Source organism: Anomalospiza imberbis, chromosome 2, assembly GCF_031753505.1.
Source record: "Anomalospiza imberbis isolate Cuckoo-Finch-1a 21T00152 chromosome 2, ASM3175350v1, whole genome shotgun sequence".
Classification (NCBI taxonomy): Eukaryota; Metazoa; Chordata; class Aves; order Passeriformes; family Viduidae; genus Anomalospiza; species Anomalospiza imberbis.
The window spans coordinates 98,482,861-98,509,832 of NC_089682.1; the positions used below are offsets into that span (position 1 = coordinate 98,482,861).

General features: G+C 38.8%; 1 protein-coding gene across 1 annotated transcript in view; it reads left to right on the top strand.

Annotated features, from left to right (window-relative positions):
- SLAIN1 (SLAIN motif family member 1) overlaps nt 1–24,962 on the top strand; it is a 45,732-nt gene extending 20,770 nt beyond the window's left edge. The window contains 6 exon segments of the mRNA XM_068182408.1: nt 3,419–3,568; nt 5,501–5,650; nt 7,711–8,049; nt 17,553–17,717; nt 19,657–19,948; nt 23,859–24,962. Of these exon segments, the coding sequence (XP_068038509.1) occupies nt 3,419–3,568; nt 5,501–5,650; nt 7,711–8,049; nt 17,553–17,717; nt 19,657–19,948; nt 23,859–23,934 (1,172 nt within the window). The 3' untranslated portion in view covers nt 23,935–24,962.
- Nucleotides 24,963–26,972: the final 2,010 nt, after the last annotated feature.

Consider the following 26,972-nt stretch of genomic DNA (forward strand, 5'->3'; position numbering starts at 1 on the left):
GAAGTAGTTTACACCTTGAAATTCCCTTTCCTTTCTAGTCTTTTGAATTCTTTATCAAAACCAAGGAAATAATATACAAAAAGTTGGACACTTCTAATAACTGTAGACGTAAGATGACTGGGGCAATTTATGCTTATTTTATTACAATATTCATTACACCACTTTAATGCTTCAAGAAGTGAAATTTAAAGCATTTACATCTTTGATGTCAGCAAATGAAATTGATTTTTGGTTTTTCTTCTCTTGGTTTTTGTTTTAGATGTCCCTGCTTTCCTTTTCATGGCTGAATCTCTTCCTTCCTTCAGTGCATCTTCAGTATAAGTTACTCAGAGCAGAATTATCTATGTTTCTATTCAACTGCAAAGATTAGAAACTTACTTTGTTTTTAAAGGGTACCCGATCATCTTACTTCATCTGCAGGTAACTGGCTTTGGGGCTTTAAGAAGAAGCTACAAATACTGTAAAACTCAGAGCTGAACAGCTTTATATTAAACTTAATATAAAGGTCTTAACAACATTGTCTCATCCATGCATAGCAGAGTGGTGCTTATCATGCTAACTAGGACAGTCTCACATTCAGTTTGGAGCAAAATAATTGTTCCAAAATGAGTATCCATTGCACAGTGTTGGGATTTTACAAATTTTACATGAATTTACGTATTTGCTTACATGTCTATAGCACTCACTTCCTACATATCTTTTTATGGTTTTGGCATTAGCACAAGACTTCAGTCTAATTTTGCTGTGTCTGTTAGTACAGTAAAGTGCACAATATGTACATTGATATTTCCATTTGAAACCTAATGAAAGCTGTTTTTATATTTGATCCTAAACAATGGATTTACTCATATGCCTAAAATGTACCCATCATTTCCTGATGTTTAAACTAGAAAGTTTTATTTTATGCCAAGTGGCAGAATTTTGTAGAACTGGGAATATTTTACATTGCTATCTGTAGAGATTTAGTATATATAGAGGTTAGTATAGATAGAGCTTCTTGGTCTAATCCATCCATCCACTTTTCCCTGAGAATACATGCAGTTTGAAAGAGGAGTTTGAAATCTGGTTGGCCATAAATACTAATGAAATTCTTGGTGTGGGTTCTTGCTTTCAGAGTCACGATAACTGTTGCCTTGTGCTCAGTGGGCCAGCTCACAGTGGTTATTGTAGAGGGTAATGAATGATGTTTATTTATGCTGTGTGCCTGACCACATCTGGGAGTGAGAACATGCTGGCAGCTAATTGGCCTGGGAAGTGATCAGGCTGCTACAAAGCAGTAGCTTGTCCTAGGCAGGAAGATGAAATCTCAGGCAACTGTTATTCCTTCCTCTTATTGATGGTTCCTGGTGGAAATGACAGACATTAGCTGTGGATGTGATACTGGGATCTGCTCTTTGTATATGGATTTCTTTCACTGAATGCCTCAGATCAACTTGCTGTTATTAACACCTAGTGAATTAATCTCATCTCCAGGGACTCATGTTAATTGCTAGTTTGTAGAGTTATGTTCAACTGTGTTTTCTCTCTTTTTTGTCCTGAGACACTTGAATGCTTCACTTCCAAACTGATCACATTAGTGAATGTTAGGGACAAACAGTCCAGCTGGGAAGTCTATGTTGTGTGCCTTGGTTGGCATTGAGCAATTTCCTGAAGGTGGTGCTGATGCTGCCTTTAAAGATCTCAGAACTTTGGGTTTCTTTGAGCTTGAAGGAACTAGAATCACCAAAAATGAGAGAGTTGCAGTAATTCTTCGGTGAGGAGACAGCAAAGAACACAGTTTGAATTTTTATGTTACTTATGTGTACTAAGCTACCTTCCTCAGAGCCTGAGCCTTGCAGGTAATCCCTGTACCCAGCAGACTGCTTTGTGCCTGTGCTGGAACCAAGCAGTTGTCTTCATTCCAAGCTTAGTAGCATTTGTGGGAAGATTTGAAGGGGCTTTTACTCCTTAAAAACCCAGGATACATTTAAGTAGGCCAAAGCAAAAGGAATAGGAGGGAAAATGGCACTTTGGATTGGTGACAAATTGATTACTCCCAGAGTTGTGAGGATGTGACTGACAGCCCGCCAAGACATCCTTCCCATGGCTACTTGAAGTTGATGTTAGCAAGAAGGAGGAATAAAGTCAGTATGTCTTGCTAAATCATTTTGTTGGTAGGGAAGTTTCAAAACAGGAAACTTGAGTATTATTTGAATGGCTGTTGGTGTGTAAAATGACCAGATGAACAACTCCGAATAACAGAGCAGATTGTGGTATTGTGGTATTAAGAAACCAAGTGATGGAGAATGGCTTTTGGACCCTTGTGGTTCTGAAAATCAGTTTGTGGCATCTGACACTGCACAGAACACATGCTGAGCACTGAGGTTATGCCATTGATTTCAAAGCTAGGTGTAAGTATTTTCATGGCTCCCCCTCTATGAGTAGAAATGAGTAACATCTATGACTAGAAAATAGATTTTGTTAAAAAAGATGTAATCCCATCATTTTTTTTAATCTTTCCTTGTATCTGTATGAGTTCTCTGAAATGTATGTATTTTTAAATTTTCCTTTTTCTTAAAACAATTTTATTACTAATATTTATTTATTTTTGGAAGAGCATGTGAATGTTGTTTATTTTACTTTTTCAAGGTATGTAAAATAGGCAAAACAAAGGGCAGTTGTATTAATACTTTTACTGAGTAAGAAAATGTAAATTAAATAAATGTAAATGAAATAAGCCTTTAGCTTTATTTTTGCCAATCCTGAGTGCTTTGTGATATTGCTTAGAAGACCAGATACCTTGCAAGCTTTTTGTAAACAACGTATAGAAAAAGGGGTGCCTTGTTCTGTTATTCCAGAAACACTGAAAAAAAAAATAGTGCTTATGCAATCAGGAATTTGATGGTATAAAGAGAGAAGGGAAAGTGTGGTAGCTTAAAAGCTTGATATGGGATTACAGTTGTTTTTAGCACTTGATGGTTAAGCATGTTTTACTGCTCTGTCTCTGAACTCCCATAACTGATAATTTAGCTGCTAATTCAATTGTGTGATGATTAACTGTCATGAACAATTTCTTGAAGATCACTATAAATTTCATTTTCATTTCTCTGCAAACTGTAGCAGTTTTTACTTCCTCTGTTATTTGTGTGTTGGTCACCCAGTGATGTATGTGATGAATATATACCAAAAACTTGTATGTGTAAAATATAGTCAAGAGATATATTTGCTAGAAAACCTTTTTGAGCTCACTTTTACATGCAGAAGACTGAGCTGATCCTCTGATTCACTGCTGAATTTTCACCATTTTTTCCTCTTGTAATAAGTAAAAAAAATACATGACGAATGGATTAAGATGAGATGATTTTTCTGTCAGTCAGTACTGTTCTATTAATAACTGTAAATCTTGTTTTCTCCCCCTCCTCCCTCGCATCTGTAACAGCTAGCCGATGGCGGAACCTCTTCTCTACACCTGTCTCCTTGGCTTTTCCCTATAGTCCTGTTGCAAGACTCACCCCATATACCAATGGCTGTAATAGTCCCAGCTTCTCTAAAACTTCCAGTAAAGCAATACTAACACCTGAACGGACAGGTAATGCTTATCTTTTTATTGATTTACAGTGCTTACAAAAGTGCTTGATTTAATCTAATCCTGCTAGCTTTTAACAGCAGTACTCTTTTTGGATGATTGTATATGAAGTCATATCTCAGAGGGAAATTGTACTTTTGGAGTTTTTTTTTTTTTAATGACCTAAAATGTGGCTGTTAACTACAAGTGTTATGCAGCATGTTACAGGAGAGTGATGCTAGTAAATACCACTAATGATTTACCCAGTAGTACAGTTGTGTCTGTGTCAGCTTAAACAGTCCTCAGCTTTGTTGCTCATTTCTGCCCCATGGTGCCCCTTCCTTATGTCCACAGAAACATATGTACAGCTGTGTAATGAAATTGGAGGCGAGAATTTATAATAAAAAGAGCTGGCAGAATCATGCCTGTTTTCAAGCTGGTATTGTTGCTAATGTTCAAGATTTATTTTATATTTTCCACTATTTTTCAGGGAATACACAAGTTCTAGGAAAATAGAAAATTTTCTGTGGTCTGTAAATAGCAGAGATTTTCATTTTCCTTCTTCCCTACAGATATCAGGAGTCAGTTTGTATGTGTGACTTCCCTTAAACTGCAGTGGTAGTGGAGAAAACAATCTTCTGGGGGAGAAGCATTAACATTTTATTGCTGGCAGGAACAGGCATGGGCTGAGGATGGGCTGAGGATGGGTGTGATCAGTGTCACACCCATCCGTGTGCAGTGTTCCTTACAATGCTTGAAATCACTGCAGAAATCCTTAATTTAAGGGATATACTGTGTTCCCACTGTGGGTGGGAACAGCTCCAGATGGAGTGCCTGCTGTACCTGACTGCATGTGAGTGAAACGTCTTCCCTATTCAAGGAGATGGAGCCTAGTTCCTAAATGAACTCATGCTATTTGAGATACCCTCAGGTACCTTGTCTAGCTTCCTTCTACTGCTCCAAAAGAGCACAGCTGTTACTACCTCTGCAGAACCTCAGGGATTGCTGTAACTTGCACACTTAAGAAAGCAAGCACATTTACTTCATACAATCCTTCAAAGCAAAGTAATCCCCTGCCTGTCCTTTTCTTTTGGAGATATTACTAGAAAATAGCTGAATTTAGGATGAATTTTAGGTGACTGCTTTCAGCAGTGCTAGAGGATGTAAACACACCTGTGCTTAACACACACAAAGCACAAGCACTGCTGGTGAGCCCTAGTCACAGCAGTTCTTGCCCTGCAGGTTGTGGGTCTCTGGTGGTCCCAGAGAGAACGTTAGAAAATTATTTACTGGTTTAGTTGATGGGACTTTTCTTTAAAGTTGGACAACAACTAGCTTATGCAACTAATTGCAAATTAGTATGTATTTTACTATCACACTCAGGGAAAAAGTAGAATCCCAAGCCTTTCAAAAAGGTAGCTCTGTGAAGAAAGCAATGCTTTGTATTGTTCTTTGTATAAGGTTCAACCTTAACTGTTCCTGTGATTGATTTATATGATAATTATAGATAGTTTAAAAAAAGAAGAGTAAAATTTAGCTCAACAGCACTGATGCAATGTTTGAGTACTGAGCAGAAGTCAGAGACACGTATTCTCTTGTTTTTCAAAACAGATTAGGGAGAACCACAGTCCCATAAGAGAGATGCAAATACAGATGTTGGTTAGACTACACTAATCTGAGCTGTATCAGAACAGTATTGGGTAAATTATTCATTATCTGGGCTATGCAATGCTGTTTTGGGAACGAGCCGAGGAGTTTGTGATCCATTCCTACACTTACTACTTCTTGTGAATATCAAAGCTCTTTGCTAATTGTTAGTGAATTGAACTACACTTTTGAAAGTTTTTATGTGCTATTCAGAAAATGTTTTAAGCTGCTCTAATGTAAAGAGCAGATGATTCTGAATGAAGGTGGCCAGACATATTTATAGCCTAAAGTGTATGTTTTCTTGCTTAGGGTACATTTCTAGGAGTTCCCCTTTGAGTCCACAGTCATCGATAGACAGTGAACTGAGCACTTCAGAGCTGGAAGATGATTCCATCTCCATGGGATACAAGCTGCAGGACCTCACTGATGTTCAGATCATGGCTCGTCTACAGGAGGAGAGTAGGTGGCACTTTTTTGGTTTTCCTAATAGTCTCAGGAAGACTTCCCATAGCAGTTAAAACTGCTCCTGTCTGATCTCAGTGAAGTAAATATTTTTTTAAGTGGTATTGCCTCTTGAGTGGCAGGTGGAAGTACTCTTCACCTGCATGGAGAAGGTGTGCATATTGTTGGGTTCATGTTAATCTGAACTGGTACTGGATCTTTGAAAATTTAATGTTTATATTTTTCTGAATATTAATTGAAATAATTTTATTTCTGGAGATGGTCGATGCTAAAGCATTTTTCTCATGCATGCATTTAATGAGAAAGGTAAAAATAAGCAGCTCTCTTGGCTTTTTTTGCCTCCACTTCAATTTTCTTATATTTTCAGATGAGTTTTGAAATGAAATCCCACTTAAATGTGGAATTTGGGCTTTTAAATTCAGTATCTTGGTTTAAGACTAGTAATTATGCACAAATCTGAGCCTAGAGACTTCTTTGACATAGATTATAGTTTGTCTTAATAGTAATTTTTGTAAAATGTCTTCATTAATTAATAAAGGGCGTTTGACTTAGAGATTACTGAGACAATAAGTGGAGTATTTCTCCTGTATCCTATTAGTGCCAAGTGAGATATCAAGGAGGAAGTGATGAGATTAAAAGCAAGAGAAATTCACAGATGGGGCCTGAATGATAATGCCAAGTAATAAGTGATTTTATAAAACAAAAATAATAAAATGAGCAGAAAATATTAGAGCTGTGATCTGGCCAAAGCCACCAGACTGGGCAGGCAGAGTGATCACCTGCCGGCAGGAGAGCTTGCTGAGTATCTGGTGGCATGCATCATGTTCAGCAGAGAAATTAACAAGCGTTCTAATTTTAAAAAGAAAAAAAGCTACGACTGTCAAGGATACAAAGGGCTGTGTTGTTTAAGTGATAGCTGTGCTCATCTCCTTCAGAGTGAGGTTTAAAAAATACCAGGTACTTAGCTGTTTAAGGAATCAGGGCATTGGCAGACTGGAAAGAAAAATGCTGGTTTCTCTTCAAATCTGTGTCATGTGCAATTGATTGTATTTCATTCTTGTAGTAGCAGCTGGTGGAGAATGTTTGAGCATGTGACAGTTGTTGACCACTTAATCCCATGGAAAATGGCAATTCTGTATGTGCACACAGGCACACTCTCTTCACAGCCACAAATAGAAACTCCCACTTGAGGAGAGGGAGAGGAAGCATATTAAGAAGTTTCCATTATGAAGCAAAGACATCTGTTAAAAATTAGGCCTTCTTGTAAGTCTAGGAAGGTTGTTATCTGCAGCTACTGTCAGAGTTACTTGGCTCCTGGAAGTGCAATGCTTTTTCCTTGGTTGCTGTGCATCTGGAGAAAGGAGGGATGTGCAAGGGATGTGAATGTTTCCCTCTCACTTGACCTGGAGCAAACAGGCCTTTACAGGGTAGTGCTTATTGTAAGATGGTTTTCAAAATCTGGCATTCTGAGAAGAGGGTGGTAGGATTGTGTACCTGTGTAAAATACAGTTGTGTTACCACTAAGCCTTGTCCATGAGACTGGATACTATCAGGAACTAATTCTTGTTCAGGGCGGTTGGAGAGCCAGAAGATTTAGATGGGTTGTAGGTTTAAGAAATGTCATTCTAAACACTTTTGTTGCACAAATACAAAAGTTCAATAGCAATTGAAAAACTAATGTGTGTGTAATTCCTCTAATTAAGATTATTGAGAAGTTAAAGACTTAGTACTCATGTTGTCCTTATTGGCAGAGAAATAGTTGCCTCCTGAGAGTGGTTCCTGTTAAGAAAGGCATCTAAGACATCTTTTGGAGACTCCTGTATTCTTTTTTAGTATTTTATTAAAAAAAAAAAGATTTTGAAGGAGAGAATTTAGGCTTAGATGCCTGAAAGGTAGATCAGATGAGCCCTCCATCAGATCCTCAGCTTGATTACATTTTAAATTCAATTCTTGATGTAAAATTCCATCTACTTACCTGTGTCATTTTCAAGATTGAAGTGCATATTTAGAGTTAATCACTTAGCACAAGCTGAATCTCCTCCTCTTGGAATTTACAGGCCTTAGGCAAGATTATGCTTCAACTTCAGCATCTGTGTCAAGGCACACTTCCAGTGTTTCTCTGCATGCGGGAAAAAAAGGGACATGCAGTGACCAGGAGTATGATCGCTATAGTCTTGAGGATGAGGAAGAGTTTGATCACCTTCCACCTCCGCAGCCACGTCTGACTCGCTGCTCCCCCTTCCAAAGAGGGATTCCTCACTCACAGACTTTCTCCAGTATCCGGGACTGCAGGAGGAGCCCTACTTCCCCACAATTCCCTACAAATACTTATCAGCAGCCCTTCTACTCTCCTCAAGCCCAAACTCCAGAGCAGCAACCAAATAGGATTAATGGAGGTGGGTTGCATGCTTTTCTGAGAAGTGGTCTTTTCTCTGCCAAGTGCCAGTGCCATGTTGTAGATGAATTGTACATAAATTGTGACAAATAATTTAAGCCTGCTTAAATGATGAAGGGATGTTGTTGTTAAGCAGTTTTCTACAAAAGGTAATCTGTGACCTGGTCATGAAAGCTGTTGCTTTAGTCTGTTTTAATATGCTGCAAAGATGACCACAAGTGAATAAAGAAACAGAAAGTAAAGAAGAGCATGTTTTAGCAGTCTGACAGTTGGCTAGAAGAACCTCTGGGGCTTTCAAGCTTGATGTACACATGTCCATTGTGAATGCAGTAAAATACAGATCCGGGTTTTCAGATTTTAATTTCCTTTCTTATTCCTGAGTTTGCTGTTAATGCAGTTGTGCTGTGATGAGTGCTTATGGCACTTTGCTTCTCTTCTGGGTCTGATAGGGCTGATTGTTAAAGAAGTTGGAGATAATGTCAATCCCAAACTATCCTGAGATATTGCTGCTTTTTTGCACTGCATTTGAGATACATTCCAGAATATGGAAGATTTGTATCTTAGTGCTTACTCATGATTTAAGTTTCCCTCCATTGTTGCTGTTAACCTCTTTTCCTTCCTTATTATAATCACAATTTTTCTTCTTTTTGCTGCATTTTACTTTCCTATACCTCCAGTCTTTCCCCCAAGTTAATTCTAAATAGTCCGCTTCCAGCCAGGGTCTTGTTTGTAACATTACAGGTTACAGCTCACCCTTGGGCAAGAAAATAAATGTGTTGTTCAAAACAACATATAGTTGCTATTCATGGTGCTACAGGTGTACATGCAGCTTTTGTGACAAACAGGATATGACAGGTTGGTGCCCAAACCACTTCTATTCAAAGTAAGCCATGGCATGGAAGTATAATTGACAAGTGGTAATGTAGGAGGAGAGGTGATGTTAACAGAGGGTAGAGCAGCGTGGGTGTCTGTTGGTATAGCATTTGTGCCATATTAATTTTAATGTTACTTTTATTGTTGGGGAGGTACAAGAGTGGGACAGCATTGCTGGGCTTGCAGAAATGTTGGGAGTTAGAAAGGAAGGCCTTGGGGCATTTTTGTTCAGGAATGAGAATGATTTGTTGCTGCCATGTTTTTATGTGGCTCCCAAATGTGTTTTGAATGATTTTTTTTTTATGTTCCATGTCAGTGGAACTTAAGCATTGGATTTACTGCATGGAAAGGCATGGAAATCTTTAAGGCACTAAAAACATTAGACTCCTAGTTTATTAACTATGAAGTGTATAAATGTAAAAGACTACCAGTTTCATCACCTGGTTGACTTCTTTCTCAAGAACTTGAAGGTGTTGGATAATGTGTTTGGCATAACCCAGAAGATGGGACTTCAGTTACCTGTTTGCAGGAATGACAAACAGTGCGGTAATAGTCAGTACCACTGTCTTTAGGAGGGAATGATCTCTTCAGCTTCTACACCTTCAACCTCTAACGCATGCAACTCTGATCCACGTAAGTGGCAAATACTGATGGTGAGAAACATTTTGCTTTGACTGTGTTCTTCTGGCAGACAAGGGGATAAGGAGTCAAGTGTTCACTGTACTGAGGATGTCTGTGTAGTATTACATCTTCTCATCAGCACTCACCATCTTGGCAACAATTTCGTTGTCTCTCAAGAATTCCTACACGTTGAAATGGAGGTAGACTGCAACACAAGAATTTGTTTGAAGCTCTCTGTGATAGATGGTGTGTTCCACACTTAGTTTACGAGGGCAGTTGAGAAGGAAGGGTGTGGAAGATGGAAAAACTGAACCTTTAGTTTCTGCCTTCAGTATATATGGAAAGCATGATCCATAATTAATAATTCACACATACCACATGCTGTACTGCTCTTGGCCATTCCAGCAGTGTTCCTAAATCTTTCTTCCTTTGTCTTCCCCCAAAGACATGACTTTCATTCTTGTATGTGCAGTCAAGGGTCTGGCCTCTGCTTCATCTGGGCATTCACAGAGCTTTTCATAAAAGAAGAACAAGCAGCAAATAACTTGAATTTTGACACTCAGTGTGGGGTAAAAACCCCAGTATTTAGCTTTGACACAGTATTTCCACTAAACTAGTCTGAATATTTAGCTTAATTACAACTTTTTGCCTTTAGGCAAATAGTTGGAGGGATGCTGACCTATGTGCTTTCAGTGATCTTTGTTTGGCATGGTCCTCTAGGTGAAGTACTTAATTACATGCATGTGAAAAATATGGTGAAGGTGTGATAAACCTGGAAAACTCTCCTAACTCTTTTAGGAGTATAGTATTGTTTGCCTGATGAGAAGCACCTACATTTAGGTGCTGAGATGTGGGTGCCCACCTGTGTATGAAAGGCCTAATTCAGCTGCTGAGATAGAGCTATATATGAGGTACTTTGATGCACCCTGGCTTCACCATGACCGTGTGTCAATGCTGTTTAGCTTCCATAAACAACCCGGCATCTGTGGGATGCCATTCACATAGGCACTGACTTGTGCACCAGGTGTCTGGTCTCTCACTACCACCAAAGGTCTGCTTGTTCTCCATCCATAGGGTTGCATTTTAGGTAGCAGATAAATGGTTTGCAGTTTCTGGTGCTCTAGTCATCTTCTGCCTTTTCTGGGTGTGAGAATACTCTCTCAGATGTTTTCTAGCTATGTCTGAAGCTATACTTGAGAGCTCATACATTGTTCTTGCCAATGTGTTGTAGCAAAGTGCTGCCCCTGCTGTAATATTGACACTCTGCCCTGTTTTAAATTGCTGTACATATATTTGAAGATAAAATTACATACTTCCGGACCATACCACACCATGTTACCTCCACTCTCAGGTCCAGGTTCTTTATCTCACCTTAGTCCACTCATGTCTGAATGAATGGTGTCAGTCACATTTACTGCCAGTCTCCAGTAGGTTGCTGTACTGGAAGGCTTCTGGTAAACATTAGCATAAAGTGGCAGGTGTGTGCCAATCTCAGTATGCTGAAATGTGAAATATGTTGCAATGTGTTTAAGGTGTGTGTGGGGCCGCTTATAACATGAGCTGTAGCTGTAGTTGTTACCTTTTAAACAGCATTTTCACAGCTATTGTCTGTAGAATGTGTATGATGTCTTAGCTTTTGAATAGATTTTATTGCCAGTTCTGGCAAGAATATAGTAATAGGTAAGCTTTGTGTGAAATCTGTCTGGTTTTGTTTTCCTTGTTTAATTACATCCTCTTCCTAATTCTTCAGCTGAATTTTCTGTAATGATGAGTTACATCAGAAAAATTCCATTTGTAAACTTTTTAAGGTATTCTGATTTATGGGGATTTTGTAATTGGTTGGTGGGTCAGAAAATAGATAATTTAAAGAAAATCTGAGAGTGACAGGATGTCTCTTTTAAGGATGTTGCTTTTAAGTATCTGTTTCAATTAGCTGAAGTGAGTGTGTCTAGTTAGTGTGTGTTTTATACTTCAATAAAGCTTTTAATATGTTTGCAGTGGAAAGATTTATGCTTATGTCTCTCTCCCCTTAGTCTAATTTGAAGAACTTACTGGTTAGCAACTTAAAAAACTGCTAACTATTAATATCAAGAATACTTTATATGTAATCATTTTCATAGAAGAAATAGCACTGAAAGTCATAAAATCAAGCTGCTTTCTGCTTTATGTTGTCCATAAATATACATTGTTTTTGTTACTTTGATGCAAAAGTAACTGCTTTCACTTCAACTTTTTAAAATATATTTTATTTCTGTTTAGTAATTTTTTTAATTAGCTGATAGTATTTTTGCCCTTTATACTTCTGATTTTCTGAAACCAGAAGTAATGGTTAACTATAGTGCTGTGAAATCATCCAGAGTAATCAAAATCCAGGGTAAACAAGATACTGAAAATGGGATTGATTTTCTTGTGTTCAGGCCTACTTTCCATCTCTTGAGATCAGCTTGCTTACAACCTTTCTCCCTCGCACAACTTATTTTATGTGCATTTTAAAGTGTACATTTTTATAATGTGTGAAAATTGGAAACTTTTTATTTTGGACAAATTATTACAGGTAAAGAAGGAGTTTATTATGATACAGCAAGAAGGGGTGGATGAAAAATACATGGTTCATGGAGTAGCAAAGCATTCAGTCTGGTTAATGTTAATGTGTATTTTCTATTACCTTTTCACGTTCCTTTATAAGTTTTTGGCTTGGAATATACCTTCATAAAAAAGCCACAGATACCATTCACTTGAAAAACTTTGCTCTTATTTTTCAAAAATTACTAATTATGAGTAACTTTCTTGCTTACACTTCAAAAATATTCTGGACATTGTTGGCAGTTGCCTCATTTTGAAAGCTTCAGTTTTGGTTTCTATTTGTTGTTTGGGTTTTTTAAGCAAACTCCAGGAAGACATAGAAAAGCAGCAGTGCATTGTTTAGATATGGGTTCAGCATAGATGTATGAAGTGCTCTCTGCTCATAACCTCTCTTGCTTGGTAAGAAAGGAAAAATTCTTTCTAGGAAATTGTTGCAGACTTTATTACAGAAAAGAGTAAGACAATCTTACTTTGCTACCTTTGGATTATATTGAGGACAGCGATCAGTGGGAGAAATCATGGAAGGCTAATAGAAAAACTTTTCATTGGCCCTAACTGTCTGTGGCCAGAGACATATCCATGTGAAACCAGGATGAAATGAAGTAATAATTCTGAATAAAATGTAGGTATTGACATTACTGAGAATAACATCACTCACTTAACTGAAGGACTTTCTTTAATCTGTATTTGTGCTTTTACACACTGATGTCTCTGTTGTATCAGCTTGTGATTCCACAGACCATTAAAAAGACCCTGGTGTATTTGGGATGTTACAAATGTTATAACTGTGACAAATATAATGCAGATACTGATCTCAGGTCTTCAGAGGTGAGGAAGAGAAATTAATCCCAAAAAGTGAAGTTGTAATACAGTCTACAGGAGAAGTTGTTATAGAGTCTAGAAGTTTGTTAAGAATTTCAGAACACTCTGAATGTCTACATAATATAGAACATAATATTTAAAATCGAGAAGCACGGGTTTTTTCCTTACGGTTATACCCCGGCCTATTTATGCACACAATACAGATAAGGCAGAATTGAATTTGCAGGATTTGTGTGAAATATTTAAATATGTGTGAGAAACAGCTAAGGTAGCTCAAACAGTGATACAGATTTCTCTGAGACACCAATAATTCTGATTCATTTTATTACATTTCTGTGCTTTTGGTGAGGTTTGGGAGTCCTTTTGTTCAAATAAAACATTGACAAGACTTGCAGAGAATAACTGTGAAGGAATAAATGGATTTTAAGAGACTTCACTGTACAGTCAACTTAAGCCCTTCTTGCAAGGAGAACCTTATTTTGGCAGATAGAAGATGATACTGACCAAGGACTGCTACAGAAGTCCCCATCTGGCAGCCCACCAAGAGCGCACCTCTTCTGGAGCAGCTTTGCTTGGAGGACAAGGTCTGTTTGCGTGCTCCATGGAATTAATCTTCGTCCAGTGATAGTATTAGGTCAAGGAAGGGAAAAGAAAAGCAGCAGTGGAACGGGGACAGCCACCAGTGGTGTGAGGATCAGAAGACAGAAAGCAGGTGCTGCCTGTTCTGGTGTCCTGCCAGAAAGAAGATGGGCCACTGTTCCCGAGCTGACTTCAGAGAAGAAATAGCATCAGGGGAAGAAATTCCTGGCAAAAAATCAGAACTGAGGCAGCTGGGTGAGAGGCGAACTGTTGTCTTCACTGTAATTTTGTGGAATTTTTGACAAAGAAGGGGCACTTTTTCCTGCTTTTTGACCTGTTGCTAGTAGTACTGAATACAGCCTGTGCTGTGGGGTGGCCTTCTTATGTACATTTTCAGTTGGGGGCATAGGATCTGTATTTCACAATTCCCAGCTTTTCTTGTGCTGTAGAGGCAATGAGCTAATTCAGCATGGATGCCACATATGGGGAAAAGTGTAAACATGAAGTAGGCAATTCTACTGCAGATCTGTGAAAGGGCAATGTATGCTGAAGAAAGTGAAGTAACAAGCACGTGTGTGTATGCATGAATTATTCTTAGAAGGTGGTAAGAACCAGGGACCAATTATTAACTCCCCGTGCATGACCTATCCTTGAATATTCTTCACACGTTCAAATACCTCAACAATACAATGTCTGTAGGTCGTAATATTTTATCTCAAAGAAGGCTGGGAAAGATGAAGATACACCTGTGATGCTTTATATGGCTGCATTCTACTTAAGCACCATAATTTTTTCAGCCTAAATTATAGTTGAGACTCAGTAGTGGGTCACGGTAGTAACTATGGATGCTGCTGGAGATCATCAACTCCGGTTGTTGACTGACGACCACCTTGCCAACTAGACCATGGCACCAAGGGCCACGTCCAGTCATTTGTTGAACAGGTGTAGGTCCTTTGAAGTCCCTTACTGATGTTACTATCCACATCTTCCTAACAAAACCAGGTGCAAGCAACTGATGTTTTTTTTAGGTTTGTCACTGAACCAGATTAGTGCAAAAACTGTAGCAAATTTCAGTGTTCATCATAAACAGGACTGTTTGAGCAAATTAATTCTCAACTGAGAATACATCTCTACTCCTTCTCATCTCTGTTAATTTTCTCATCAGTCTAAGGACAGTAGAGAGGTCTGAAAAGGAAAGCCGCTTGGAAAAATATTGTTGTTTTCTTCTGATATATTGTCAGCAAGTTCATATCTATTCATATCTCAGTGGCCTGAAATAATATTAAAATCACATAATTCCCACCTTCTGCTTCCACATATTAAGCTCACAAGAACCATTGTTTCATTTACTAACAAAATGTCTGTAAGACTATTTCCACTGTTCTTAGGAGGGAAGCAGGTGGCAGAACAAACTTCAAGAAGGAGATGAAAGAGGATGCATCATCCAAGGAGATGAAAGCTGCAAAACGCCAACAAGGCAAACATTTCTGGGTTTTCTCCAAACACAAAACTGACCCGCTATTTTCATTGCTTTTCAGGGCCATTTATCTCAGCAGACACAAGGACCCATCAAAGAAGTAACGCTGCTGCTTGATGGATGAGAATTTGCAGGTGCAGCAGGAATCTGCTCCCTGAGGACTGAATGAATCAGCAGCAGAGCAAACTGCTGGAACAAGGAGTGATTGATTAATGAACAGGAGGCAAAACATGTGGCCACCCAAGACATGAAGGAAATCCCAGCTACTTCTGTACCTATTTTTCTGCTATTGTAGCTGTATCCACTGGACATTTCAAGGCACTAATAATGCCTGGGGTGGCTGATGCAGTCTCTAAGTGAAGAGCATGTAAAGTCCAAAGAATTCTACTATACAACATGATACTTAAAAAGCTGTGTTATGCAGTGCAGTCTTCCCTGCTGCCATCCTGCTGCTCAAACCTTTTTTTGCCAAGCTCTGTAATATTGAATTAGGATTTCAGGACCTAGTACTTTGAAAGGGTAGGCTAGGACTCGAGAATTAACTGTAGCTACAGACATCCCATATTCATGTTTTTTTTGCCACTCTTGCCCAAGGATTGCTTCACAGGGTGACAGTTCCCCCTTCAGTTTGCAGAATTCTTGAATACTTTAGAAAGAGATACATACAGTAGCTGTATGGGTGCTATTTGTTTGCATCCCCAGGACAGTTTTGGAAGCCTGATAACTGTTTTTACATTTTTACATCACTGATACTAATACTTACTATCTGGATGCACCACAGTGGTAATCCCCTTGCTAATTGCCGGAGTCTGCCGCTGTCCGTAGTTAGTCACTGAAGCACAATTCTGACTCATTTGGTGAAAGATTGTCTGTACTGTAGTTCTTTATTAGGATTTGACTGTACTCTGGATTCCAGGGATTCAAACCTTACATTTCCTTTTCCTGCTGGAAACACAGCCTTTCTGTGACACAGGTTGCTGGAGTTACGTAGGCATCACAAATTTTGAAGTTATTGTCAGTGACTCCTAATAACTTGTATAGGTAGAACTGTACTGTCATGTCTTTCTACTTTTCACTTGTTAGCAGCTTTAAGGATTAGAGGAGCTAACGATGGTGCTAAATAGGTTGTATATTTATGTGGACTGAGATCTTTAAATAAATCTGCAGTTTCTGTGAACTGAACTTGCCCTGTATGAGCCAGGAGGTCGACCCATGCCAGCAGTTCCAGGCAGTGTGCTGTGTTGTTCCTATGCATAAAACCAAAGCATCAGTCTGGAAATGCCTTGCTCTCCATGGCAGAGAGCAGTCATAGCTGCTGTGACAAGGCAAGCACACCCCTGCTTTCTGTTGCAGTGTAGGAACCAGCCTTTGGAACCTATGTCAGGAGCAGGAGCTGGTGACCTCTGTGCTGAACATGCTATGAGGGGGGACGTAGCCATCTCGGCAGGGCACAGCACTTGTGCTCCTGAACCCCTTGGTGATGTTGTCAATGACAGTTTAATAAATGCCCATTGTTTTCCCACAGCAGTGGGAAACTTTAGACTTTACTGAAACTTCAGACTTTACTGAAGTCTGTCATGTCACAAGACCAGGTTCTTCAGTCTGTGCCTTTCTCCCAGCCCCTTCTGATTGCACATAACTCAGTTATCTCCCTTTGGCCTGATGGCAGAAGAGACCAGAAGTTTTCCTTTAGATTACCTCATGGTGTTGTGGTTCGGAAGCTGCCTTGAGATGTCAGGAAGGTTTCGGTTTCTTTCTTCAAATGAACTGGTGTGAGTGGGATTTAAGACATCTTCTGACCTCTTAGACACTTGCCTTAGCTGTTTTACCTACCCCAAAAACATCGGGGGCAATTGCAGCTTTTTTTTTGTGAAAAGCCCTACAAAAAAAAAAAACCTACTCTGAGAGTGCCTACCAAATTAGGTACCACAAGTGAGGTGGGAGGGAGAAACACTAGATTTGAAAATTCTTGTATCAACCCAGAGCTCCAAGCAACTGAACAGCCTCAAGACTTAGCAGTTTTTCCATGTGGCTGCCTGCAGAAACTTAACATGCTAACAAGGTTAGGTTCTCAATGGAGTTATGTAGCATCTTACTGGCACCTGAAAGCAAGATTTCAGTCACTTAGGATTGATTTCTCACCTGTCTTTCGACATCCACAGAGTAAATAGCTGTGTCTGCCAGTGCAGACTTGCTTTTGTATTCACTGCAGAGAAACAGGCACATTTAGGGCACGGTTCACCTGACCTACTTTACACATCTATGTGAAACTCATCATAATTTGTTGTTTAAATCCTCGCAGTTCTGCAAATGTACTGCCTATTTGTGTCTTTAAAATTACTTGTGAATAATCATGCCGTTGCAGTAGCCATAATGGTTCCATTTGAAGGCTGTCAATAACATATTCATATTACTCTGGTAGAGCAAAACCTCTCTTTTTGTTGAAATAGTTCATTATAATTCTGATTTTCTGCAGGACTGACGCTGAGGCTGCTTGTGTTTGTTGGAAGTTCTGACCTGACTGTGGATGTTGTCTTCTTTTGCTTTAGACAAGCTCCGCAGAAGCATGCCTAACCTCGCTCGGATGCCAAGCACCCCCACCATTAGCAGTACTGCTGGCTTTGCTGGTTCTCCTGTCACTGTGAGGAACAGTCAGAGCTTTGACTCCAATTTGCATGGAGCCAGTAATGGGATTTCAAGGATGCAGTCATGTAGTAAGTACCTGTGTTCTTTAGCTGAGCATAAGAGATGGAGAAAGTGGTAGAATACACGTCCTGGTCACTGATCCTTTGTTCTATGAAAAATTAAATGCAAACTGTTCTTTTGAATAAGATGTTAATATACCCCAGGATTTTCAAAGTTTCTGTTTTGGAAAGCAAATTCTGCCAGTCTTGTTATTGAAAGTTTCTTCACTTTTTTTTTTCTTTGCCCATTTAACTTGTGCCAGCATTAAAACTGAAATAATAATAAATAGTAATATTGTAGAAACACAAAAAATGCAATTAAATCATGTAAACTCCCAGTTTTGATACTACAATTGAAAACTGCTTTTCTTGGTAATTTATACAATGCTGGTTGTACAGTACACTATATAAATACCATGTTAAAAGACATGACTTCTCTCCTGAAGTTGAGCCACTTTCTTCTGAGGAAATGCAGTAAACAGAAGCTTATATTCTCAAATATAATATACTTGTTGAGTGGGGAAATTAAAATTTCTGTGTAATTGGTTTGATTTAGGTGACTTCTTGATGGGGGGATGAAGGGAGTATTGATCTAGTAGATGAATTAATAATGTAGAATGTGAGCATGATATATCAAGATCCAAACCCATCTTTTCTAGCAGAGTGGTTGAGGTTCTTGAGTGGAAATGGGAGAAGTGGATTTCACTAGACACAGGCAGAAGCCTGTGGAAAAAGAGGAAAAAATAAATAATTTGGGAAGAAGGGATTTAACTTATGCTCTCCATTTCCCGTGAGGTTTTGGAGGGAGAGGTTGGCAAAAACTTTTCCTGTGAGTGTTTTCTTTCAAATTTGAGCGCAAGTCATAAATGCCTTCAATTAAATTGCTTCTTTTCTGGAAAATATTCTTGACTGATGGGTTATTTTGTTGTATTTTTTCCTGCTTGAATACGAGAATGGAAATAGTTCAGGCTTCCACATGGATTTCCATGGTCATGCATTGAGAGTTTAATTTTGTTTATTATTTTAGAAATACATGTTTCTTTGTGTGTTCATGCTCTTATATATGTTTGTGTATAAGATTCCATTTTTCTGAAATACTTTTAAAAAAAACTATTCATAGTAAGTGGCTGTGCTGGAGTATTTTAGGAGCTATGTTGTGGTAAGAGTTCCATAACAATATATTGACAGTAAAGTTTAATTGAATCACTCCCCTGCAGTTTTTCCTGTGTCTTTAAATGGTTTAAAGATACCATTTTTTCAAAGATTTGAAAAAGGATTGCTCTAAATGTAGTGTCTTAATTTATATGCTTCAGGTTGTTGACAGTTTGCTTTTGGTACGTGGACTCGGAAACTGATGCCTGCCAAATGTACACCAGAGGGCAGGATTGGGTAGAAAAATCTGTATCTAAAGCTTCTGGAGATCATAGCATTCATTTAAAATGATAGTTTACATAACACCAGCTGTGGAATATGCTGTTACATTCAAGACCTTTTATGGCCTTTTAATTGTTTTTCTGCATAAAGCTTAAACTTCTGTGATGCTTCTTAATGCTTTAATGCAGTCTTGCTTGAAGATGTGGTTGTTGCATGCCACCTCACAGAAATCCAAATCACCTAACAGTGACTAAACTATACCTTCAGCAGTTTCTCCTGTTTAAAGCTCTAAGTGCGTAGGTGGATTTAGTGTGCTTATAGTGGCTAATTTAATCTCTTTGAGGGGAGAAAGAAGGATGAATATGGACTGGGATTTTTTTTTCAGGATGGGGGTGGAACAGGATATTTTAGTTCAGTTCAGTGTTACTGGATACAGTATTGGATTCAAGAGGTTTTTCAGCAGTTTGTAGTCAGCAAGTAAATTGTATAATGGTGTGTTTATCATTATTTAGATCTATCTAGAAATTAGCATTTCTACCTGGTCTTATTTGTTTCATACTGACCTTGTTGATTTGTTTTCTATCACTCTTCACAGTTCCATCGCCAGGTCAGCTTCAACACCGAGTTCACAGTGTGGGACAGTTTCCAGTGTCTGTCAGACAGCCTCTCAAAGCTACTGCCTATGTAAGCCCAACCGTACAAGGGAGTAGTAACAGTAGCAGTATTCCAGTGTCCAGCAACTCGCAGCTGTATTCCAGCACTGGGATCCCAATGCCAAACAAGACTGCTGGTCAAGGCATCGTAGGGCGCAGTGCTCTTCCAAGACCATCGCTGGCCGTCAATGGGAGTGGCATTCCCAGAAGTAAAATTGCACAGCCAGTTCGAAGGTGAGTTAAACAGGCCTCAGTCTCTGTGTGCATGGCTTAGGCTTAAATTGTGGAATTTTTTTACCTCCTGAATATGGAACTATAAAACATAAGCTTCTGTCTCCCAGTGCTGAGTCACTGAATGGGGGAAAATTGCTTGCCAGAAATAGTGATGGACAATGCATGCTGGTAGCCCCTAGTAAACTCTGATAATGGATAGTGTGTAATCCCATGTGAATAGGAATGGATTGCCTCCTGTCAGTAAGAAATCCAAACAAACAAAAACCTCATACCATTAACTGATGTGGCTTACCTTTTCCCTGACTTGTGCCTACTGCTATTTCAGTGTCACAGCACGAGCTAATCTTAGAGTGCTCACATAGAAAGAGCTGCATCCCTGTTGTTGTAAATGGCAGTAGTCTGTAAAAATGCAAGTTGTACCGTTACAGCATTGTGAAGAAGGAAATACACAGGATAGTACAGTCATGGGTTGAACCAGCATATCTTTTCAATTCCAGCTGGGAGACAATAGGCACACAGGGAATCCTGAAATACCACATAGTTGCAATAAGCTGTTATGTTAAGCAAATGCAAATTTTTGCATGCAAAAAAAATGAGAGAAATTAATCTTCAAATTAATTATTTGTAGGTCAAGCAGTAAAATAGGCTTGATGAAAGACATGTTTTAATCACCATATCATATCTGGAGGTTAAACTCTTGGCTACATGTTCTGTAATGAGTAGGAATTAAATCTTCTCAAGGAAAAACTTCTCTCAACTTGTGTTAACTCCTCCAACTATTTCTTCGCATTGCACACATCCCTTCTCTTGTGAGGGCCTGCTGTGTGGCCACTTCATTTTCTGTTGGATGAACTGTCAGTATTTAGCTCTCATAATTTTTGTACTTTTTACTACATAGTGGCTAGATCCAGAATAAGTTCAATTGTTCACATTCTCTCTTTGGTTGAGTTACTTGGGGATTACACTGATGTGACTAACATCAGATTTTGACCAACTGTGGTGAAACTTTGATAAAGAGCCGTCAGGTTTCTTCTTTGATGAAGACTGTACCATGAGATTTCCATTATAACCTTCTTTGCTCTCAGCAGGAAGCTCTCTCTGTTAGACTTCTTTATAGTTCAGGGTTTTCTTTCCTTTTTTTCTTTTTCCTTTTCTCTACTTCATGTTCTTCTGCAGAACACTTAAATCTTTCATAGCAACATGTGAGGAAGCCTTTCTGGGTCATGAAGACCAGTCCCTTGCTATTTTGTAACTTCTCATACAACAGTCAATATTAAAGAAAAACAAAATTAAGAGTTTCAGTGGGAGACTGAGACACTGTACTCTCAACAGTGTTTTTATTAGCAACTGATTCAAATCAGTAACAAAGCTATTTAAAGTCCCAGAAGTCTGGGCTTCTGTCTCCTTTCCTTCAAATGTGCCTTAGCAGCATCCTGTTGCCATAGAGCCAAGCCAGTGATCGTTGAAGATGGATGGTCTTTGCACTGTGGGAGTGCGGAGTTCACAGGACTCGAAATGCCCAGGTAGACTGGATGTCAGCCTGCAGTTCTTCAACACCCTCGTTCAATTTTGTAGATTCATTTGGAAAAACACAGGCAGTTTCAGTTCATACAGACTTTCCTTGGAAGGAATTCAGTTGTCATTTTTTTTCACTGTGGTATTTTCTAATTAATGGTATTTCTGATTATCAGTTTAAGAGTCTTCTTTTGAACTTAAATAGTGTTTGTAGTCATGACTTGATTAAAAATAGAGCAGGTCTTTTGTTTTTTTTTTAATAAGTCAGATGTTTAGGAAGAAGTGCATACTCAGAGCAAATCTGTCTTCTTACCTTTGGCCAGACCATTAAGTAGCCAAATTACTGGTATTTTAGATACATAAAATAAGTTCTTAGACACATTATGTTGGGGTTACATTAGGGAACTTCAGTATTTACTGCATAGAATAAAACACTGGATGAGGGAGTGCTTTTAAAAATTTGTAATAAAAAATTATAATAGCTGAGATAAATAACTTGGCTAAACATTAACTGGTTTTCTCCTTACCGTCAGTGATTCAAGCAATGTAAAGAAATTGTGATAGTGTAATCAATCTCTTCTTAGCCTTAGAACTCAGACGGCACCTTTTTTTTTGCTCCTGTTGAGTGGATCCACACAACTCTCAGCCCTTTTCGACTCCAGTCTCGGGGCTTCTTGCAGACCCCACCTTCCAGTTCTCTGTGTTTTAACCTTATGAAGTGTGAAGGGCAGTGGGGGCAGCTTCCCTTAGGGCAGGGTGAGCAGGGAGCTGACTGGGACAGCTGGGCTGCCCTGCAGTGCCCATAAAGCCAGAACGTCAGTCAGCAGCTCAGGGTCTAGATCATGCCAGATGCCAGGCACAAGTATGGCAGGAATGTAAGCATACCTGTGGAGCCCAGGCTTGCTTTTTCCTGCTGCCTTGTACTGAGCCAGTTGTTGCTATTCAGCTGGGGATGAAAAAGTAGAAATGCACTACAGTCCCTCCAAAACTCTGTTGTCTCAAACAGCGTGATGTCATACCAACAGTTTGTGCTTGTTTGAAATGGTTTTCACTGCTGGCATGTTTTTCTGTCAGTGCCCTCTAGCAGAGATTCACCTCTGGATATATAGCAGTATTCTTACAATTATTTTCAAGTTAGCTAATTATTCTTTTTTTTTTTTTTCCCTGTCTGGTTTGGGTTTTTTTTTAAGGTTATTAAACATACTTTCTTCTTTTTTTTCTCTGGAAACAAAAGCAGCAGTTGCAGAAAGCAGCAGAGGCAGATTATGTTCTTAGTCTCAAGTAACTGGATTTATATCAAAGATAAATGATGTTACACCAAAGTCGAGCTGCACAAAAGCAGCTTGGCTGAATTGAACTTTAACCAACTGTTTTTACTTAGGTGCAGTGTTTTTGCTACTAAAAAAGCAATTGTAGCAGAGAGTTGAAGCTGCTCTGTTGACTGACTTACCGACTGCCTGCTTTACAAGATAGCTCTGCCTTTTTACAGCAAAAAGCATTTGAAAGGGAGAGGGGGCATCAGTAACTTACAACAAAAGCAGGGTAGTGTGAAAATAAGGCTTGAGGTCTGCTTTTGTATGAAATAGTTTCACAAAATTGAAACTTTTTTTTTCAGCAAACTGGGGTGTGACAAAATGATGCTTGTGGCAGATAGGATACAGAGCCTGCTGTGTTACCAGTAGTTAGATGAAGTCAGGTGGTTGTTTTTCCTTTTTTGAGTTTTACTTCAAATAGTTGCCTCAGTAGTACCTGGAGAGTTTGGAAGATGGTCAGGAAGTGATTTAGAAATCCTCATTGATGAATGAGAGATGCAGCCCAGGTGTGAGGGTGGGGACCCAAGGGATGGTGAGTTCCCGTCAGGAGTTGCAGTGCTGGAACTGGTGGCTCTGGAAACACATCGTCACATGTTTAGTGATAGATAAAAGAAGGACTGGAGCAGAAGTTGGTGGACTTCTCCAGCTGATAAAATTCTTTGCTGCTTGCATGGTATTTTTATAAACTGCTGGTTTTTCATGAGCATGCTGAGCACAATAGCTTTTTGGAAAGTGTTTCCCATTAGCTCTGTGCTGCCCATAGTGACAAAAATGTTTTTACTATCTTTAGCCCTGAAAAGCCAAATCTTGCCATTTAGATGTATCTCATTCATGACTACAATTATTCACTCGATTCCTTTTTACAAATCTTTCATGCTCTTCTCTTTGGAAGTGGCCTTAATTTCACCTCAGATCTTTATATGTGCATTAATATGTAGCCAGAAATGCACCAGAGGGATGTCTCTAAGCAAGCCCCAAAGCCGTTGTCACTGCAGAAGTAAATGATGTCTTGTACCTTGATCTTTCACAGGAAATATGACCTCCTTTTCCTTTTTTCCCTCCTTGTCATTTGATTAATACAGTTTTCTTCAGCCTCCAAAGCCACTGTCATCACTGAGCACGATACGGGATGGGAACTGGAGAGACGGCTGCTATTGATGAAGGATGCCCCTCGACAGTGGAAAACACCTCGTGTGGATTTCATTACCCAGCTGGCTGGGTAACAATGATTTGGAAAAGGAGGGTCATACAGTATTATTTTCCCCAGGATCTTAATGTGTAACCATCTACAATGCCATGTCATTTTTAAAAAATGAACATCTTATTAAATACTAAATATTGCACTTAATCAGTTACCTGAACAGCTGCATTGTTATCAGACTAACAATGGCAGTGTTGGCATTTGGAACTGAAGAAAGTATTATATGTGTGCAAGATACAAGAATATTTCCTTGGAACAAACTAGGAGATTTTGCTTTTGGGCAGCTTTGCCATACTGAAGTTCTGAGATAATTTATTCAGTGTAAAGGCATCACACATTTTATTTTGAATTTCGGGGTACTTATGTATGTGCTTGAATTTTTTTCTAGTGTTTTCAGTATATTTTATTTTGTATACTTAAGTTCATTTAAACTTGCCTGAACCTTGAACTACAGAGAGATAATTTAACTTTTTCTGTGCCATAAATAATATTTTTGGGGTAATGTACTTTTTTAGTGCTAGGAACATATCTTATAAAATCTTACCAATTGGCAATACAAAGCAGTATATTTATGTTGCAGAAGCACAAATAAGAGGTAGCATTCACTGGAAATTGACATCCAGCTGGGTCAGCATGGTTTTGTTGGTCTATCACCATTTGTTGAATAGTTAATTTATTGTCATAGTGTTTTGTATTTAAAATGGCAGCATAAATCACATTGCACTTACAAAGGTACAGTGATCTCTAAAACTACTATTGATTTTCAGTACTTTATTACAAAGAATAAAATTGTAATGTTTTGTTAACAGTTGCTTATGGAAAATGAGTTTTAATGCAAATAAATCTTTTTGATAGATCTTTTACAAAATCCAGTTGCACTAATCAATGCTTTCTTATAATGGCATATGACTTAATATTTGATTACAACTGTGTATACTGCTGTTTTGGAATGTTTCAGGAAATAAAGAATCTATTTCAGCAATAATGCTCTTCTTCAGTGTGCAGTATAAACATTGTGAGAATTTAGCTACTCACATCTACTTAGCTCCATGAGTTTTTTACTTAACTTTTATAAAGATCTTTTTTCAATTTAATGTTTAGAGCATGTAAATATGACTTGCAGTAGGAAGCAGAGATTGTGTACCTTTCACTGTGGCTATGAATTTGCTCTCAATTTTGCTCCACAGTTGCTTGAGGACCTTCCTTTCTGAAAAGGGCAAGCTAAAATAAAAAGGAGAGGGGAAATGCTTAGTGGTGAGTAAAACTTTCGTTACGCTGAGAAGCGATGTATACTACTGCAGTAGGATCTCTGCACAGCATAGCATTGTTTAACAGAAATAAACAGTTAATTTTTCACACTGAAGTTCTTTTAATACAGTTAAAATCCTTCTTTTTTTCTTTTCCAAAAGAACACAACTGTTGAAGAAGGTATCAAGAATAATCAGAAAGAGAAATTATTTCAACATAGGTAAGTCTTTGAGCAGGAGTGTGCCAAACTCACATTGTTTGTAAGAAGCTTTAATTTGAAGAAATTACTGTTAGTTAAAGCAGTCAGTCATTTGTGTACAGTCTGTGATTGTGGTAGGGTTCAGAGGCAGCTTGGGGGTGCTTTGCCTTTTGCCTGTGAGAAGGAGCTCTGCAACTCTCATGACTTCTGGTGAAGATCCAGCATAAAAGATGGATGAAGGCCCATGGCAGTGATTAGTTTCTCATTGATGACAGCACCGGTCTAAACTATCTCACTTTGTTCCCTAGTGCCAGGATTTTACCACTGTTCCTGCATTATCTGGGACACCACAGCACCACATTATTTTCCAATTTCTGAAATAGGTTGAAATAGGTATTAAAGCTGCTGTTGGCTTAATACCAAGTTGTACACAGGAGGGCAGTATATACTTTGAAAATATATTCTTTTGGTAGCTAAAGCTGGTCTGTTTTCCAGGCTCTGAATATTATGAGCTCTTTGAGAAGATCCAGTATTTTTCCCTTTTTAATTACCCTGTTCCCTTGTAACACATCATGTCAGGATTTGGTAACCTTACAGCTTTTCTGTTCTAAGTGTTTTTGTCATGTGTCTGTCACACTGGATGCCATCAAGCTCTAGAAGGAAACCCAAGGTGTGAGCAGCTGAATCTAAGAAGCAACAGAATCACGCTCATTTCAGCCATGGGCTGTTTTACTGCTGCTGTTTGCCTGTAGCTGGTAGAGCTAGCTGTCTCCTCTCAAATTTGCATCAGTGAACCAGGGTACTGCTGCAGTGTCGCAGACTTCACCACAAGTCTCAGTGGGAGCAAACTGAGTGGAATATGCAGCACAAAGTCACTTCTGTCGGGCTCAAATTTGTGAGAGGCACAATCTCCTCCAGGGCAATGGGAAACACAGTTATCTTTAAAAATAAAGACTCAGACTTACTTTTTGCAAGAAAAAATAATTTCTAAGTGTAAGGGAGCTTTTGAGAACTCTCTTCTTTCTCTTTGGTTCTTCTCTTTTGGTCCATGAATGCAAATGCTATTCCTGCATTCCTTGTTGCTGCATCCCAAAAATGATGTTATCTCCTTCAGTCCAAACTTGGGCTCATCTCTTGAGCTACTGGGTGAGTTATGACCTTTTCCCTAAAGGTCTTTTCCCCTCTCTCTTTATTCAGTGGGAATAAAACCCGTGTTTCTAAGTCTTTGAGCCGCATAATCTGGGGCATTGTCTTTGATTTTTCCACAAGCTAATATTCTGGTTAAGTCAAAGTCCTGCATTGAAGATGCACATTTCTTTTTTTTCACCCCTACATATGAAATTCATCCATTACCTCCTCACCTGAAGTAATCTTTGGCCTTGTAGTGGCTTCAATATGTGAAATCTGTCCAAAGTTGTCGATTTCTCAGGGTTCTGAAGGTCAGGGTGACCCCGAAATGGTAAAGAGTCTTTGCTTCCCTAGCCCATCGCAGCCAAAGAAGGAGCCTGGAATGTGTCTGATTTTGTTTTCAAGGTTGTTTATTTCTTC